We start from the raw sequence: 19,885 nt of genomic DNA on the forward strand, positions 1-19,885 counted from the left end.
TCAATATATGTGTAAATATCCTTTGTAGTACTATGCATAGCACTAAAAAAGATTCACAAAATAATGCAACTGCATCTCAGTGAAGATGCTGTTCTTCCAGTTCTAAAAAATTAAAATTATGCTGTCCATGTTAAGATGTTAAGATTCTGGTCGATCAATCCCCTGTTGGTAAGATGTTGTAATTACACCATACTGTATATTAAGGTGTCCTTAAATGTTGCATGTACTATTAGAATTACTATTAATTATGCATAATTACATGAAGGTAACCCTAAACCAAGCTCTAATCCTAACCTTAACAATGTAGCACATGTAGTTAATATCACTCAGTATTAAAAATATAATTACACACACCTTAAAATAAAGTGTCCATTTTTTTCTGACTCTTATTAGATACATGTTTTAATACTAACACATAAATCAGATTTACTGCAAGATAGCACATATGTTTAACCAGTGTTCTTCCAAGTTCTTGGCCATTTTGTAAAAGTAATACAAAAGCTGAAATAAAAGACATCCAAACTGAGTGAAGACAGTGTAAAATATATTTGACATAGAATTATATATGATTGTCAAGTGAGCATATTTTTTTTTCTATAAACTTGAGAATGCATCAAGATATGCAAATAAACAGTACATTCTATGTACAGGTTTACGTTATATTTACAATTGATTTTACAAAATTTCACAGAGTTAACGCTTTAGTAAAGTATGTATGGCTAAATGATAAATGAGGACTGTACAAACAGCTTTCGACTGAGAGAGATCCTTGTTTTCTCAACATCTGTGACGAGCATATTTCAAAGCTACCTCCCAAATGAATGACTCTTGAAAGTAAATATTCTTGAACGTTCATCTAACACCTTTAGTCAGAATGATGTCGCACACACTGTTTTTAAAATACTGAAAATACATGTACTGTCAATCTGTATGACCATTTTGTTTGTCTGGACCACACACACAACATCAACATATAAGATACATTGAGAGAACCAAATCAATCAAACCAGAATGAAAAAAAGCAGTTAACATGCTTCTTACTCTATAACAGAGCCCTGAAATACTGTGCTTTAAAGTTTAGTTCTCACAAACTAATCACTGTTTTTATACATTGTCACAAACATTTGAAATTTTTCGTATTCACACAAACACTCACACAAACGGTGTGACGGTCTCAATCAGAAAGAGCTGTGATAGTGAGGCAATGCTGTGCTGTAGAACCCTGAAATGGATTTTAGATTACAAAGATTTCCACAGATGACAAAGAGTGAGACCTGCATCAGACTTGAGGACAAATGCATTACAATATAATGGTACAACATCTGAAGCAGGCATTGCAGGCTCTGTTCCCTTTCATTTTTCTTACTGAGCACCTGACAAATAACACAACAAAAAAAAATTATTTCACAATACCATCTGCCTTTAGCAAGAAAGGTAACTGTTTTGAACTAATTATAATACAATACTGACATCTAGTGTTAAATGTTGCATAACCAATTATAAAATTGCCTTTTTTCCTCTTTATATTTCAATATGTCCTAAACGTTACATTACTTTTTATTACATCTGGAGAGTGGCCATACAAAACAAAACCAATAGAACTAAAACTAAGAACACAAACTGTTACTCAAAGGCCAAGTATTCTGTTTTTTTCAAGAAGCTTTTGTTATTCACTTCTGTTGGGTCACCATTGCTAATGCATTAAAATAACAAAATCATTGTCACCATGAAATGTTGTCATGGGAACAGAGGTGCTAGTCATTAAAAGACAATGCCAGAAGGGTGAGATATGATTCAATACAGCAGAAACAAATGCAGTGAGTGAAATTAGAAACATACTAGCTTCATTTGAAAGCAGATTATTTTGCTAAAAAAAATGGAAATACACAAATATGTTCATTTAAAAAGACGAAATAAGGGAAAAAACTGTGATGTTTTCAATGTTTCAAAAGAAAGATCCACATTTAATAAACTGAGGTTTATACATCTAAATATATTGTTAAATCTAGCAGGGGAAACGTGTAAGACCTCATTACTAGGACTAATTCAAAACCGTTCATAAATGTTATATTTTTCATTGCAAACCATAAAGAATTGTATCTATCAGCAATCTGGTCTGAGAAGAATAAAAAATAAAAATAAAAATAAAAAAAAGAGCACCTGCAGCTGTCAACCAATTGTTATGAGGGAGGCTACAGCCGACGTGCACATTCAATTTCAGAGCAGGCACACATGACTGCCACCTTAATATTGATCTTGATTTAAAAAAAAAAAAAAAAAAAAAAGTTAATTAAGAGCAAAAGAAAACCTCAAATACAATCATTATGTCAATTTTAGGAAAAAGCACTGAAGACCCTTGGTAGTGCTATTTTCTTTCAGCTCTAGCTCTAAAAGCCTCTTAATTTCCCTAATGTTGCCCTTGGACTTTGGAAGGGAGCTCGTATTTGAAGACTACACTGAAGATCTTGCCTCCAAGACGCTCGGCCAGCCAGGAGTTCTTTATGACAGCTAGTTTAAGGCTCTCGCAGCTGAGCATGGCGTAGTAGTTGGTGTGGATGGCCCGACCCATTCCTTCAATGATCACCAAATCTGTGCCACGCTCCCTGACGACTGTGGCCAAAACTTTGTCCAAGCGACTGAAGAATGAATAACAAAGAGAATGACCATGGTTTTAAGCAGAGGGAATGCTTAAAGTATTAGCATAGTATTACTTGCATAGTATTAGCTTTCTGTTTCCATTGGCTAAATTAAAATACAAATACAGACAGAGAACTATACCTCAGGTCTAAACAAGGAGAACTAGAACCATTCTGTACCAAAGCAAGTCTGTCTTCTTTAAGTGCAGTGCTGAAAAAGAGAAAACAGAAACATCTTCAACCTTCTATCACTATGTTACAACAGCATCAAGTAAAAAAATAAGGGTGTATTGGTTCACAATATTTATTGTGCTAAGAAACCACTTAAAGTCTACTGTATAAAATCTGATACACAATATTCAATGGTCTCTAAATTATTACCCTAACAGATCACAACTTGGTCATCAGGGGAAAAAAATAATAAATGAACAAAATGCAATGAATAAACAAAAGAGAAACCTAAATCAAATTAATTTTTGGTCTGACCACCCTTTGCCTTCAAAACAGCAGCAATTCTTCTAGTTACGCTTGCACGGTTTTTGAAGGAACTCCACTGGTAGGTTGTTCCAAACATCTTGGAGAACTAACCACAGATCTTCAGATGTTTGTATGCTTTCTCACATCCTTTTGTCTCTTCATGCAATCCCAGACACACTCGATGATGTTGAGATCAGGGCTCTGTGGGGACCATGCCATCACTTCCAGTACTACTTGTTCTTCTTTACGCTGAAGATCGTTCTTAATGACTTAGGCTGTATGTTTGGGGTTGTTGTCCTGCTGCAGAATAGAATTTGAGGCCAATCATATGCCTCCCTGACAGTATTGCATGATGGATAAGTATCTGTCTGTATTTCTCAGCATTGAGAACATCATTAATTCTGACCGAATCTCCGATGTCGGAGGTATTTTGTCTGCAACTCCTTCATGAAGACCACTTCTGGCGAGACTTCTCCGGACAGTAGATGGGTGTACCTGGGTCGCAGTGGTTTCTGCCAGTTCTGAGCTAATGGCACTGCTGGACATCTTCCGATTTCGAAGGGTAATAAGCTTGATGTGTCTTTTATCTGCTGCAGTAAGTTTCCTTGTCCAACCACTGCGTCTACCATCTTTAACGTTGCCTGTTTCTTCGTGCTTCTTCAAAAGAGCTTGAACAGCACATCTTGAAATCTCAAGTCTGCTTTGAAATCTTTGTCTGGGAGAGACCTTGTTGATGCAGTATAACTTCCATGTGTCTTGTTGCTGTGCTCAATCTTGCCATGACATGAAATTGTCTTTCACAACCTCACCTTGGTAGCAGAGTTTGGCTGTTCCTCACCCAGTTAAGCCGCCCTACACAGCTGTTTTTGTTTCAGTTCATGACTGAGTTTGTGACATTGATGATCATTAGCACTTGTTTGGTATAATTGGTTGTTCATACACCTGACTATAATCCTACAAAAAAACCTGACTTTGTGCAAGTGTACCTATAAGAATTTATGCTGATTGGAAGGCAAAAGGTAATTACACCAAATTGATTAACTATTAATTGATTTACAATTTTCATTTGTTTGCTCATTTTGCATTTTGTAAATTGACAAAAACTTGCCAAAAGCTTTCTAAACTTACAGCTGCCTAAAACATTTGCACAGTATATGTGTGTATGTGTATAATATATGCTCTTAAATTGTAAGTTAGTGTTAAACATTTGCAATTTTTTTTGCTTTTTGATTTGAAATTTGGCATGAAAGCAAAAAAGACAAATTAATGCAAGCTCTGCAATCCCTTTTGAACATCCTTCCATACATGTGCACAAAAGCTGCAGTTGTGATGTGATATCTATACTTATATTTACATTCCACATGGGTAAGAAACCCATGGGTATCTTTTGATTTTTAACAATTCCATTTCTGATTCTGTTTATTGATTCTGATTCTCCCAGTTTACAGTCCGTCATTACTGTTCTGTTACACCAGACTGCTTTGTGAACAAAGGTCAGTATTTTTTTTCCACAAAAGTCACTTCTTAAGGATGGATTAGTGCCAGCTGCTATTTATCCAAGTTACACCTCCAGAAGAAGTAAGTATCAGGTAGATATTTGAGTGCCTCAAATATAGATATTACTTGATTCATTCAAAGACAGTTATAATGAAACATACCATTTCAAATCATGTTAACCCTGATTGCCTTAGCTGAACGGCAATGGGTTGCTACGATAGATTTTGCTTTCCTTGGACATGACATTCACAAATATACAGGCTCAGCCTGAAGGACAGACGTGGGTAATAGCTCAAGATCAGTCGATCTCTCTCTCAAGTGCTAATATTCAGTAGCCTATACATGCACGAAGTGTAAAATGAAAAGTGGGATTGTTATGAAAAACAAAGCATGTACATAGCATGGTTCCTGCAGATCCTGTACTTAGTTAGGAATCCTGTACCTGTAATAAGAATTTGCACCGAATATTGTCATCTGCCAATGCTTTGCTCTAAGGAAAAAAGCATTTAAAAAAAAAAAAAAAAAAAAAAAAAAAAAAAAAAAAAATTGCCATTTAATTTAATGATTAGCTCATATAACATCAAATCCTGCAGTTTATTATTATTATTATTATTATTATTGTTGTTGTTTTACTTTATTTTCAAATGATTAATGTTAACAACATCACTACTGTGTGACTATGAGTATAGTTTGTACAGTCTAATCTCTAATTGTCACATAATTTAAATTTCATATTAAGAATTTCTTTTAACCCAAAAAGCAAACTATGCTCCCTTCAAATGGGTTTTCTTTAAAATACAAACTTGTGTAATCCCAGGCTAATCTGTAATCAGAAGTACATTTAAAACTGGAATATAATTTAATTTCATTAGTTTCATATAATGCTTTCTGGATTATAATCAGCCATCAAAATGATTTTTTGACATTTAATTATTCCAGCTGCTATGAGAAAAGGCTACAATAAAAAAATGTGCCTCCTGCAGGATTGTCACAGGTGAACTCAATCTTTATGTTTACAGACATGATAATGTCACAGTGCCATGCTCAAATTTTCTGTGAAAACCTACCTGTCCACTCAAATTAGAAAACATTATTACAAGCTAACGCTGTGAATCAAAATACAGTTTTGAACACTGGTTATGTATTGATTAAATATGGATTTTAAATCATTTTTAACAAAAAGAAAAAAGCTTTAGGTATCAGATTCTTTCATTTAAATTGATTTTTGATCCAAATCCCTACAAAATTTAATTTCAACCCTGGTAAAGAGGGTGAGTACTCACTGGATGACAGGGTCCATGGCAGCTATTCTCTCCGTAAGGATCTGCAGCTCACTGTTAGTGACGTCATTGAGGGCAGGGCCTGAGTTACTGGCAAGAACAACCTAAAAGCCAATATAATCTCATGTGCAACTAAAAATTTAAAGACACACTAAAGACAAGATAATTGTGTATTGTTGTTGACTTACCTCTGTGCCTCTGATGAGAAGTTCTCTAATGAAAGGGAAAACCCCAAGAATAATGTCTATTCCACTATTATCTACGAAAAATAATGCACATTTATGAGGAGGACCCTGTAAAAGAAAGCCAGTAGGTACGCCTTCAAGACCAGCACGACTTCATAGATTGTTCAACATTCTTTCAAACAATATTAAATTAATAATATGCACAATGTCCTGAAACAGATGTTTTTTGTAAGCCAGGGTAGACATAAGATGCAACATGTACATTACAATACAAAATCCATTTTCAAATTCCAATCCATTTGCTGTCACTATGTTCTAACCAGTTTTCAACAAGCAATTTTTGTTAACATTAGTAAATACAAATAGTACATTATCATTATGTCTGTAAGAACAAAACAGTCTTAAGGAAAAATATTCAACCCACAAAATTGGCATGTTTACTAATACTTTACTAAAAATAAAATTTAAATATCATTTACAAAAAAACACAAGATGGTTCATCCCAGTATATGTTCTTCTTAAATTATTAATTCTTAACTTCTTAGCACAAGTAAATTGTGTACAACAAGTTATCAGGTTATATAACAGGCATAGTTTTGATCATATTAATAATGGTATATGCCATAAAAAACTGTGTACCAAATAAATTTATAAATAGAGACTGCAATTATTGATTTACACAATATTACAACAAAATTTTACTGTAAGTTATGAGGGAATAATACTATAACCTCAGAGAGACAAAATTTTCAAACATTAAAGAAAAAAGAAAACAGTTATGCTACTTTTAACTTGATGTAAAAAAATTATTTTCTAATGTATGTTAAAATTAAATTAAGATTATTATATCACACCGGGTTAGGACAGAGTGCAGATTACTATGAACTTGCATTATGAAAAGCATTTGAAAGGCCTGTTAAAGCCATTGTCAAATTAAGATCTGACCTTCAGTCTCTCAAGCCACTGGTTGTAGGAATCCACAAGCCATGGCCTCTCTGGGAATAATAAATGTATATAGATTTGATATAGATATAGAAATATAGATAAAACAATCTCAATTGTAAGTCGCTTTGGATAAAAGCGTCTGCAAAATGACTAAATGTAAATGTAAATAATATAGGATTATTCTTATTATATTATTGTAATAGTTTAAGTTTTCATACCTTGTAATTGCTGTTTTGCTTGTTCAAACCCAAACTCTGGATCAGATTCAAGCACGCTGGAAAAAAAATTTAAAGTAAGAAAAAAAAATGTGTTGGAAAAAAATAAAAATAAAATACCTCCTAGCATACTTGTCAGTACACTCACTCTGACACGGCTTTGGCTCCCCAGTCAAAAACATTGCCAGCCAGTAGGCCTTTTACCAAAGTGAACTGTCTCTGTTCCCAGCTCAGCTCCTCTACTGACTTCACTACTTTTAGATAGTATTTCAGTGCCATGTCATTCTCCTTCTGCTTAATCTGCAGACAAACAGAATTAGAGTCTGATGAACTTGATCAGCCCCTTACATACTTTAGCCAAATAGACACAGAGATGCAAAGAGATAGAGACTGAAACAAATCTAATTAAAAGAAAAACAAGTTTACAAGATTTTAAATATGAGACTATGGGGAACTGATGTAATTTGAAGCACCACAGGCAAGGTGAAGGATGATTTAAGATTCAATGTAAACCTTAGAGTAGGGGTCAGGAAAGTTGAACTCGTTTAAACAGTGTTCTCTTGTGTCTAAAAGACTTCGGACGGTGAGGGATCCATAAGCACTAGAGATGAGAGGAGAGGCAAGCTACATTAGAAGAGAGAAACACTCACCCAGCAACACTCAAGCACACGCGCACACACACAATGTAACTCATAAAACATCCTAATATCTACTAAGATTTTGATGAATATTAAGCGACAGATATATCAGTCCAAGCTGAAGAATGAACCCTTGATGAGCCATGGCAGAGACTGAAGGTTTGTGGTTGCTCTTACAAAGGTTGGTGCCGAAGAGTCTGGAGTTTATGGCGGTATTTCTGACGAAACTTCTCCGCCCTTTCCACAGCCTCTGGTTGATCTTTCTGGCTAGCTATGGCTCGTTTTACCACCTGTTGAAAAACGTTCATTCAGACGTTTAATGAAATTCAAGATTTCTTTGTTTTCTTAGTTTTGTTGTGGAAAAATCTTTGAAGCTATAAAAATTTTACAATACCAGAGAGTATCTAGTGTACAGCAAATCTGACACTTCTAACCTTAACCTCTAATTGCACAGCACCAAACTCCTACAGAAAATAAAACTTGGAACAAACATCATGAATTCCGAAAAATATACTTTTTACCTGTTGACATATTAATATCTTGGATCTTAATAGCTGGCTTTGTACAACATTCAGGAAAAAAATGTTGGAAAGTAGCGAGCACAATATAACAGTTATGTAAATATTTTGTACATTTTAATAATGTCACAACTTTACTGAAATTTATGACATAATGAAGAAATAATGACATTCTTATAATGTTATTACTATCAAATTACTAACTCACATCGTAATCAGTCCAAACTCTTATAGTTAAGAGATAACCAAGAATGTTTCAGTTACAGTATGTAAAATATATTCGTAATACCTATTCCATGTCTACTGAAAATTAGCAGTACAAAAAGCAACTAAAGCCAACAAAACCCATTAATGATTTGACCTGCTGACTGATTTGGTCAATGCTCTTTAATTAATTTATTTTACAGTTTAAATATTATTACTTTATTGAACATGACTGTTCAATAAAAATAAAAATGACAGGCAAACAAATTATGCTAGTATTGTCTAGAATGCTATTTAAATTACTGTCACAATGAAAGTTTGTTCATATTGTTTTCTCTATACATCTCTATACATCTTTTAATTTAATGATTTAAGATTTAAGTGTTCTATTCATTAAAATCCTTTTTTTTCTCCAAAGACATGAAATGAATTAATAATTCTTCAATCACTTTTTCACAAATTAGCAGGACATAAGTGAGGTTAAACATGTCTGCGCAAAGGGGAAAAAAAATACTCAACAAACAATGAATCAATGACAATGTAAGCAAGGGATATTCTGGTTTAAGAATATGTAAAATAAGCAATAGGTCAAAGTAATAGTAAGTAAAGGTTGATTGGCCTTTATGCTGAGTTGTGAAATTACAAATCTATTTTCTAAAAAAAAAAAAAAAAAAAAAAAAAAAAAAAACAACTTTCATACCAAATTAATAATAAAAGTTGTAAAATGAAAGACAAAAAAAAAATACAGAGCCTGGAGAACTTACCCCATCCAATGCCTCCTCAAAGCAGTAGAGCCAGTACTCCCGAGCCAATGCATCCTCAGTCAGGTCCACCGTGTCTGGAATATAAGAGGTTGGGTCTTGCAGCAGGGGGAGGTTGACTAGCTGCCTCTCTAGACGGTCCATCTCCAACATGTCAAACTGGAGACAATGAATAAAACATATAAACAATGCCATCACTAGAAATTTAATGATACCAAGAAGAGGTTGAAAAAAATAAATCAGACATACACACATAACTTTGGAGATCATTCATGATATAAATAATCATTCTTTCGTGTAGAATGCTGCATGCAATACATTTGTGTTTGTCAACCCAGAAGTTATCATTACACTGGATCCCTTGACAAACATTTACATTTGTTCATTTAGCAGATGCCTTTATAGAAGTCATCATAACTAATAAATATGAGAAGTGCTTGTAATACATTTGAGACTTTAGAAAAGTATCAGCAAGAAAAGGAAAAGTTAAGGAAAAATATAAACAGTGAGTGATTTGTTTTTGTTTTTTTGCAGGATGCAGTTAGGTGCTCACAAGAGTTTTCAACTGTATCTTAAATATTTTCAGATATTATGTGTGCCAGATGGGCAAAATCGGAAGATCATTCTACCAGCATGGGATAACAAGTGGAAAGTGATTTAGTTTCTCCCTGTCATAGTACCATGAGGTGTTGTTTCCTATTGTTGTTTTCCTTTTTTGCTCCGTTTCATTCTCCTTGTGCTTTTTCAAGCTCATCAAATAACAGTGTTAAGTACATCACTCACTGTAAGTAAATAGCTAGGCTAACAGAAAATGCTTTAGAATTAGAGACACGCACCCAAACTTTAATTGAGGACTGTAAGAAAGGGAGCGCTGTAGATACTGCTTTGGAAGCAACTAGTTTAAGAAATTGTGTACATTGTTTGGTTATGGCATTAGAGCCCATGCAGCAGGGCAACTAGGTGACTGTGAGGTGCACTAGTTGCGTGTAAAAACACTGCTCTTTGGTTCTGATCAGACCATCAAACAGGTTCTCCCCACTTAGTGAATCACCCACTAAGACACCTTATGAAAGTGCTCTAATAATTGCCAATTATATTGTTCGTAATTTAAAAATAGAGACACCAGTCACAGTAGTCCAATGTTTACCAAGAGCCAGAGCACATCTTGGCAAATTTTACAGTGCTGGCTGTTGCTAAACGTAAATTCAGTAAGATTGTTATTCATGTCAGCACTAGTGATGTTTGAATTGGCCAGTCGGAGATCACTAAACCTGGATAAAATCAGATGAATACATTACTTTAAAATTAGTGTGTCAGGACCAAAATTATATTCTAGATTTAATACTGTCATATGGAATTGATGTTAATGGTGTTGAAATTCTGCAGCAAAACAATATTTCAGATCATTACTGTGCCTTGTGTGAACCCCATATAGCTAAAACCATGAACTCTAAAACTTGTTATAAGTATGGTAGAACCATCACTTCCACCACAAAAGAATGCTTTGTAAGTAATCTTCCAGATTTATTTCAAATCCAACGCTGCAGAAAAACGTAATGTAACAAACTGTACTCTCTTTTTTCTAGCACTTTAGATATAGTTGCCTTTACGCTTAAAGATGAAGAAAAAGAACCTGACTCTGTGGTATAATGAGCACACTCGCACACTAAAGAAAGCAGCGCAGAAAATGGAGCACAGCTGGAGAAAAACATAACTAGAAGTATTTTGTGTAGCCTGGCGGGAAAGTATCCTATCTTACAGAAAAACTTTAAAAACTGCTAGATCTGATTATTTTTTGTCACTTTCAGAAGAAAACAAAAATAACCCCCGGTACTTATTTAATAGTCACTGAATTAATGAAAAATAAAGGTGCTGTCAACAGGTGCTGATATTCTCCAAGACTACAGCAGTCATATCATTCACAAGTGAAATATGGCCGTTACTTTTCACAATTCACATGTTACCTCTGGGAAATATTATCAGAAGCTTTGAGAAACAGAATGCATAATTAATATTTAAAAAAAAATGGATGATGAGTAAAACCCACAAATAATAACCTAGAACAGGGGTGGCAAACTCCAATCCTGGAGAGCCACAGCCCTGCAGAGTTCAGCTCCAACCCTCATTAAAACTCACCTGTCTGTAGCTTCCAAGTAACCACTCTGACCTTGATTAGCTTGTTCAGGTGCGTTTGACTAGGGTTGAAGCAAAACTCTGCAGGGCTGCAACGTTCACCATCCCTGACCTAGATCACAGTCTAACACTTGATGGCTGCTCTGTTAAATCTTCATCAGTTAGGAACCTACATTCACCGGCCACTTTATTAGGTACACCTGTTCAACTGCTCGTAAACAAATTTCTAATCAGTCACATGGCAGCAACTCAATGCATTTAGGCATGTAGACATGGACAAGCCGAACTGCTGCAGTACAAACCGAGCATCAGAATGAGGAAGAAAGATGGTTTAAGTGACTTTGAATGTGGCATGGTTGTTGGTGCCAGACGAGCTGGTCTGAGTATTTTAGAAACTGCTGATCTTCTGAGATTTTCACGCACAACCGTCTCAAGGGTTTACAGAGAATGGTTCAAAAAGAGAAAATATCCAGTGAGCAGCAGTTTTGTGGGCGCAAATGCCTTGTTGATGCCAGAGGTCAGAGGAGAATGGCCAGATTGGTTCAAGCTGATAGAAAGGCAACAGTAACTCAAATAGCCACTCATTATAACCAAGGTATGCAGAAGAGCATCTCTGAACGCACAACACTTCAAATCTCGAGGTGGATGGGCTACAGCAGCAGAAGACCACACCGAATGCCACTCCTGTCAGCTAAGAACAGGAAACTGAGGCTACAATTCACGCAGGCTTACCAAAATTGGACAATAGCCTGGTCTCATGAGTCTCGATTACTGTTGCGACATTCGGATGGTAGGTTAAGAATTTGGTGATAACAGCATGAAAGCATGGATCCATCCTACCTTGTATCAACGGTTCAGGCTGGTGGTGGTGGTGTAATGGTGTAGGGGATATTTTCTTGGCACACTTTGGGCCCAGTAGTACCAACTGAGCATTGTGTCAACGCAACAGCCTACCTGAGTACAGTGTACCCATCTTCTGATGGCTACTTCCAGCAGGATAACGCACCACAGGATAAAGCACAAATCATCTCAGACTGGTTTCTTAAACATGACAATGAGTTCACTGTACTCAAATGGCCTCCAAAGTCACCAAATCTCAATCCAATAGAGCACCTTTGGGTTGTAATGGTACGGGAGATTCACATCATGGATGTGCATCTGAAAAATCTGCATTGACATCTGCGTGATGCTATCATGACAATATGGACCAAAATCTCTGAGGAATGTTTCCAGTACCTTGTTGAATCTATGCCACAAAAGATAAAGGCAGTTCTGAAGGCAAAAGGAGGTCCAACCCGGTACTAGTAAGGTATACCTAATAAAGTGGGTGGTGAGTGTAGGTGTGCTGTTTCTTAGCAATCTTTCCTATTAAAACCTACCTATGCTCTACCTAAGTCAAATGCAGAAATGTTCATTCATGCATTTATGACCTAGAGATTACACTATTGTAATGCATATTGGGTGGTTATGCACACTTGGTAAACACACTTCAACGGGTCCAAAAGGCAGAAGTATGACAATATTATCCGGTTCTATCAGCACTGCACTGGCTCCCTATCAAACGTTGTATAGATTTCAAAATCTTGTAAATTACTTATTAAGCTCTGAATGGTTTAGCTCCTCAATACTTTAGTGACCTCTTATTACATTATGGTCCTGCACGCCCGCTGTGTTTTCAAAACTCTGACCATTTGATAATACCGAGAATATCAAAATCGACTGCGATAGGGTGTTTTTTCTCTATTCTGTCATGGATGGAGTTTTGGTTCTTTGCCCCTGCTGCCTCTGGCGTGCTTAGTTGGGTAAATTTAATTTAACTTTTTTTAATCTCATTATACATCACTATCAGTCTATTCTCCTAGTTGAAACTGTTCAGTGCTTTGAATCAATCTGTACTGTTAAAAGTACCATAAATAAAAAGTGTTTGACGTCTCCCTTAAGCTTCTGAAGCAATGATGTAAAATTAGTAGAGTGAATAGAGGTAGGTGGCTGTAGAGCCCTTGGGTGTTCTGTATGCAAGCATTAATGTCTTAAACCTGATGCAAGCCGTATCCGGTAGCCAGTGCAGAGTTAGAGAGAGGTGAAGTGCGCTCTTAGATTTCCTTATGACCAGACATGGTGCTGCATTCTGAATCATCTACAGTGGTTTGATTGAAGCCAAGCCGGTTGTGCAGCATACTCCAAGGAGAAAGACATAATTTTCCTAACATTGTGCAACGCAAACCTGCTTGATTGTGCAGTTTCTGCAATGCGGTCTATAAAAGGTCAGATTGCCATCAAAGACTACCCCAAGTCTTCTGACTGAACTTGATGGGATTGTTGTTGATAAACCTAGCCTAGCTGTATGGTGAAATTAAATTATACAGTCAACATGGCAGGAATATTGAAAAGCTCTGTCTCTGCCAGTTGCACTGGAGGTGATGTTCTTTCATCCAAATTACCAGACATCCTGAGATTTGTATAGCTACTATTGGATGATCTGGATGAAATGAAAAATAGAGCATAGCAATGGCACATGAAACCATGTAACTGTAAGATGGGTGCCAGTGCTGTAGTTTATAGGCAAAACAGCAGGGGTTCATTAACTGACCCCTGAGGAATCCCTGTGACCAGCTGATGTGCTTTGAATCTCCAGGCAACACTGCAAAACCTACCTGAGAGACAGAAATCAAAACCATGATGTGGAGTTGCTATGATGACTAGAGATGAGAGGGTAGCATGAAGGATCTGATGATCAACTTTGTGAAATGCAGAAGATAGATCAAGCAGAATGAGAGCTCTCTTTTTTTTAAAATCAGCTTTCAGTGTGTTAACCACTGATCTAATCTTACTAATTTAACCAAAAATCCAATAAAAAAAAACCTCATTGACTTCAGGACCCTGAAGTCCTAAAATGCTCATTTCTGGGTTTTGACCTACGAAAACAAGTCCTCTCTGCAGCACTCTATTCACCACCCAAACTAACCATTATCTGCGGCTACAACCCAAAAGGGCCATTCACACTGATGCAACAGTATCCAACTGCAGAACTCCAACTGAATCACGCTGAATAATATCCATAGCAACACACAAAAAAACTTTTGAAACTTCTACCAGAGATTTTTTTTTTGAAAGAAAAGAGCATGCAGAGAAAAAAAAACAAAAAAAAGAAAACCTGGATGGAAATGTACTTACTGGAAACTGAAGGGAAAATATTAGGGTATAGAAAAAGAAGATGGATTGATGAATGGACGGATGGACGGAGAAAAGGAAAAAAAATAGATAAAATAAGAACATTAATATAAAATAGGTCATGAAATATAAGCAGCATGCATATCAGTTGGCCAAATGGATAAATATAATGCATTGAATATTCAACTCTAATTGCAATCTACTTTGTCTTTCAGATGTGCAAAAAAAATAAAAATAAACAGCAAATTTACTCAAGGCCTCATCTTTTGTGCAAATTACCGTTCCACTACGAGCCCGCTGCACAGGATTCAGCTCTGGAGATACACTCATGAGACCAGAGCTACCAGCATAGTTCTCCCCCCAGCTGTACTGGTTAGGATCTAACAAAAAGAAACAAGTAGGTTAAACAAACTACACTCTTCAGCAAATACTAGAGTTTAATTGCTTACAACAATAGCTTACTGTCTTCTTCTGCACCCTTTAAAAAGGCCCCAATAGCACCAAGATATCCTTCATGTCTTAGAAATAAAGCCTGGACCTCTCCCTACAAATAAATAATTCTTTATCCAAAATGCTTACATTACACAGTAATATGTAATAAGATAACATTGTCATTTTATTATTGTATTACACACAAAGAAAGCATTAGGTGATAGAAAATTGAGCTCCTGGGGCAATGACAAATTAAACATTTTTGACAATATTAATCATTGTATCAAACACTGTAATCATTGTATTATATAAATTACAATTAAGAACAAAAAGGTTGGAGACCTTAGTGAAGAAATTGATGCTATAGGTGATGGTGTGCATGGTAACGGGATGTCCTCGAATGAAAAATCCTCCAAAATAGACTCTGGTGAGGTTGTGCAATTTGGCATAGAGACAGGCAAGCTGTCCAATGTCATTGCTTATCATGTGCAGTAGGCTCTTTGCCATGTCTTCTTTAGAGAAATCTGAGCAATATACAACAAAATGTTCAAGTATATGAAAACTGCCATGTAAACAATTCTTTAAATTCATTGTGCAAAATGGTGCAGATGTTAATTTAGATCTCAAAAAGTAACACTACAACTCTGTTACAATTTCATCATGCAATGCCTTTGTGAAACCAAAGACCACTGGCTTCATTTCAAATTAATAACAGAAATCGGGTGAAGGGTCAAATGACTCTTTCCGGGAGATGACAGGCCATACAATAAACTGCCTCATGTTACAATCAAACCACTTATTCTTCTGCTTTACCTTTGTCTGTGGTGGCTGATTTCCCAAAGCTACTTGCAATGAGGTCACCAGTTAATCCCAGGGACCCATAAGCACCTCCATAGATGTCTTTAACAAGCATATCCACATTTGTGTGTTGTCCTTTAGATGCTAACTGCAAAAGCTCATCAAACCTCTAAGACAGAATGGGAGGGATAATTAAAATGTAAGTGAAAATTACAAAAAACAAAACAAAACAAAAAAGTAAAAATTAACCACCTTGGTTTTTGTAAGTAAAGCTCCAAGACCCCAAAATGTGCCACCACCTATAGAACTGCCACCAATACGCTCAAATTTGTCCTCTGCTTCAACCTTCAAAAACAGGACATGGGTGCTTCCTTTAGAAAGTCTGAAAACTGGTTTTGTTTTGTTTTGTTTGTATAATGCAACAGAGGCATCAAAGTCTAGTGCAGAACACATATACCTTTACTATGGAGACTCCAGAGCCAATATTTATAAGCAGGTATGGGAAAATGTCCGGATGTGTATTCTGGAACCGGAATTCAGAATCAGCATGTTTGGCATACACAAAAGCTTCATGGGGAATATTCTTCAGAACAAAGTTGCATCCCTTGATCAGACAAGTCATTTCATCCTCTTTGTCCACTCTAAGAGAAAAAAATACAATGATATTACCATTACACAGCAACATTCTATAACAAATTCTTGAACTCCAAGCATATCTGTATTATTATCAGTAAGCTGTAAAATTTCACTTACTTTAGCTTTAACTTCTTCTCAATCAGGTCCTTGAACTTGTGTGCCCCTCCACCAGTTGCTTTGATGACTTTGGTTTCTGTGTTGACCAGGTGGTCTTTAATGAAATCTAGGCAGGTTTCAATGTAAGCATTCTCAAACTTGATAAAGTGAAGACGGGCAGTGATCTCCTCCTGCACAGATATTTCATAAAGAGGGTCTCCATCTGTTTCCTAGAAAGAAGCAACATGAAAAAATATACAATTAAATAGTTAAAAACATTTGTTTAAATAAACATTTATTTTAATGCAAAGAATCTTAATAAAAATTAACATTAAACCTTTTAATTATTTAAAAGTATATTTACAAAAAGGATTTTATGCACTCTTCACTGTTTTTTGGTCAACCTAACCAAGCGATAAAAAGCTGTTGCTGTTACACTTTACATTTTACACAAATTACATGTAATATCGAATTAAATTTATTACACAGCAATGTTTTCCTCAACACTTTACTCTTTTGGGGCTTGAGAGCTTTAACAGCACTGATTGCTGCCATTTTTTAATGTAGATCCAGAAACTCTTTTCGAATGGACTTTGTGCTTGCAACTTTGCTAATCTTTTTCCTACAAAAAAGCAACATAACGCATTGTTGAAAATGTAAACAAAAATAGGAGCCCTTCAAATCAAAGTCTAAGATGTAACAATTGTTTGATTTTACTTTTTGAATAGTACATGATTTTATAAATCTTTTTTTTTTCTGACACTGCCTCCCTGGTCTCCAAAAAAGGTCTCTAATATTATGTGTTATCATGGGGTCAAGTAAAAAAAGCCTCACCTTCCAGCTTACCTTCGCTGAATGATCAAACGACCTGACTTTGGCAACTTTATGCTGAACAGTGGAATAATATGCCAGTTTTGTCAAGGAGCCACCTGTCAGAAAAATATGAGGTAAATTGTTTCTTTGTTCAACGTCCAACATTTAACATTCTCTTATACGGCTATTATTTTGTTCTTAAAATATTTTATCAGGTTGTTTAGGTTTGAACGTGACATGTTTGCACTTGCAGCCCAGTAGTCCAAACAAACCTGTCCCCTTCACGCTCCGCAATATTTTTCTAATGAACATTATTCATTGGATATTTACAACCTAAAAGTCTTCATAAATAAAGTTAGTGTTGTTATTCCTCACGTGTACTGAACAAACTGTCAGATTAGCAGCACGCGCTAACAGGTTTGAACGCAGCTCTGCCCAGCAAACTCTTGACACGTCCAAACTCCACAAGTGACTGTACTACCTTTGAGAAAAAAACAAGGGTACGATTTTGCATGTGATAATACCTATATCTATAGCGAACCTCTTGGCGTTCTCTAAATTGCGGAAAATTTCATCTGGGGGGAGTGTAATGCTCTTATCCATGCTGTGGGATCCTCTGTCCACCCCGCCAGACAGCGCCATCTTACTGCGATTGTTTTGCAAACTGCTACGCAACGTAAATGACGCATCAACGCTCAGAGTCACGGCGAAATTTTACAGTAAAAGTCTTATTCATGTATGCTCTACTTTCAGTATGTTTCCATGGGTTGTTGCTATAGCATAGCACTAACCCTGGGAACATCGAAGTATGTGTTTATGATTGCAATATAAATATTTACATTTAGTAATTTAGTAGGCATTTTTATTCAAAGTCGATAAATACATTAATAAATAAAAAAAGAAGCTAGTGTTATTTTTTTTTTTAAGAAAACAAGCAGTTAGTAAATGAATAAGTCTAAAAGTCTAACAAGTCTAAAAGAAGCAAGTTTTGTTTTAATCGAATTAGAATATAAGGTGCTAGTGTTAGATGTTAAAAATTCTTGATGATGGGTAAGGACTCAGCTGCTCAGCTGGATATGAGTTGGATAGGCCATTTAGGTAGGCAATTTTTTTTGTCTCATTGGCTGGAAGAGCACTGAGAGCACTGCAGTTTTACAGCCTGGACAGAACAAGAACTTGAACATACAAGGGCCTGACCTTCTTGATATTCAACAAAGCAAATCTGCAAGGACCAGGCAGTTTTAACAATGTGGTCTAAGAAAGTCAGCTGATCATCAATCATAACTCTAAGGTTTCTGGCTGGGTTATGGTTGATGTGCCAAACTGGATGGTGAAATTGTGATGAATTGTTGATTGTTGGTGGGTATTGGTCTTTCATCCAGCAGGAAATGTAAGTTAGACAAGCAGCTATTGTCATTGATCATCAGGATGGAATGAGTGCCATCAGCATAGCAATGATATGAAAGGCCATGTTTGCAGAATATAGACAGAACATAGATCGAAGCTTCACAACAGATAATATTTAGGATCCAGCCCCAGATGCCAGATCCATTCAGGAAATATCAGTTAGACATTGACTGAGAAAAGCCAGAGAAGAGCAGGAGCAGGAGACAAAGTGACAATGGTAAAAAGTAACAGAGTTTATTGAACAATCTTAGTTGTGTATGTCTCAGTGTTCACACTTTATCTGACCAGCACAAATTCAACATGAGCTGTTATACCAAAACTGCTTCCTTGGGCTTCCATATTTCCCCTTATCTATCTCTATTTATACAGAAAAAGCAGTTCATGAAAACCCACAAGCATGAGACTGAACATACATGAAAATACATAGGCAAGGGAAAAATAAATATAAAATATAACTTAATAAATTAATTAATAAATAATTAGTAACAATAAATGATCAAAATAATCTAATTATAAAAGTAAATAATTAAAAATGATCACAGGAACAATGACTAGTTTCTGAAAAGTAGGCTTTTGCTACTGAATGCAGGTGGATCTATGCACTGGTCTTAACCGTGGCTGTGTCAAGTCACTTTCAGTCAAGCAGCTTTATAGTGTCAGCAGGAAGATAGTAATGAAAAAGGGCAATGACAAAGAGTATTTTTTTTCAGTTAAAGTGATGATTCAGTGATGTTATCATCCAATTTAGCTCTCTTCCAGTAATGTCTACTCATTCAGTATAGCGTCCCCACAACTATAAGTAAACCAAAAGCAACAGCGGAACAATAATTATGTTGTAACAGAAAAAGAGAAAAAACCTTTGGAGAAACAAGGCACAGTATGTGAGTCTTTTCAGTAAAGAGTTCAGTTTTGATTAAATATCTTTTTTTGACGACATGGCTAAATATATGCATTGAATTCAGAAGCCAAGGCAGCATATTTCTGGTTTATATTTAGATTAAGACTGGGGTTAGGGTTAAGAATAGGGTTTGATGAGAGTTTAA

At 35.8% G+C, this 19,885-nt stretch overlaps 1 protein-coding gene across 4 annotated transcripts; it reads right to left on the bottom strand.

Moving 5' to 3' along the window:
• Positions 1–527: 527 nt before the first annotated feature.
• On the bottom strand, positions 528–18,090 carry pank4 (pantothenate kinase 4 (inactive)). Of its 4 annotated transcripts, none has more exons than XM_043252443.1 (20): positions 17,960–18,090; positions 17,457–17,551; positions 16,644–16,852; positions 16,348–16,531; positions 16,143–16,235; positions 15,906–16,059; positions 15,435–15,616; positions 15,123–15,204; positions 14,940–15,040; positions 14,664–14,669; positions 9,360–9,515; positions 8,051–8,163; positions 7,749–7,836; positions 7,384–7,535; positions 7,239–7,294; positions 7,021–7,070; positions 6,079–6,183; positions 5,894–5,994; positions 2,779–2,847; positions 528–2,636 (listed from the first exon to the last, which is right to left on the bottom strand). In XM_043252443.1, the coding sequence occupies exons 1-20, from the start codon at positions 18,075–18,077 to the stop codon at positions 2,408–2,410; spliced, it is 2,343 nt and encodes a 780-aa protein (XP_043108378.1). In that variant the 5' UTR covers positions 18,078–18,090; the 3' UTR covers positions 528–2,407. The 4 variants fall into 4 exon arrangements, with proteins under 4 accessions (XP_043108378.1, XP_043108380.1, XP_043108381.1 ...); XM_043252445.1 differs by having other exon boundaries at positions 17,469–17,551; positions 17,960–18,087; XM_043252446.1 differs by lacking the exon at positions 14,664–14,669 and having other exon boundaries at positions 17,469–17,551; positions 17,960–18,087.
• Between the last annotated feature and the right edge of the window lie 1,795 nt (positions 18,091–19,885).

Source organism: Puntigrus tetrazona, chromosome 11 (assembly GCF_018831695.1).
Source record: "Puntigrus tetrazona isolate hp1 chromosome 11, ASM1883169v1, whole genome shotgun sequence".
Taxonomy (NCBI): Eukaryota; Metazoa; Chordata; class Actinopteri; order Cypriniformes; family Cyprinidae; genus Puntigrus; species Puntigrus tetrazona.

Coding starts and splice junctions, on each gene's coding strand:
- pank4 (XM_043252443.1), bottom strand. CDS start 18,077: ATGGCGCTGTCTGGCGGGGTGGACAGAGGATCCCACAGCATGGATAAG. Junction 16,853..17,456: donor CAGCGAAGGTAAGCTGGAAG/GTGAGGCTTTTT, acceptor GCTTCTTTCTAG/GAAACAGATGGAGACCCTCT. Junction 7,837..8,050: donor ACTCTTCGGCACCAACCTTT/GTAAGAGCAACC, acceptor TCTCATCTCTAG/TGCTTATGGATCCCTCACCG.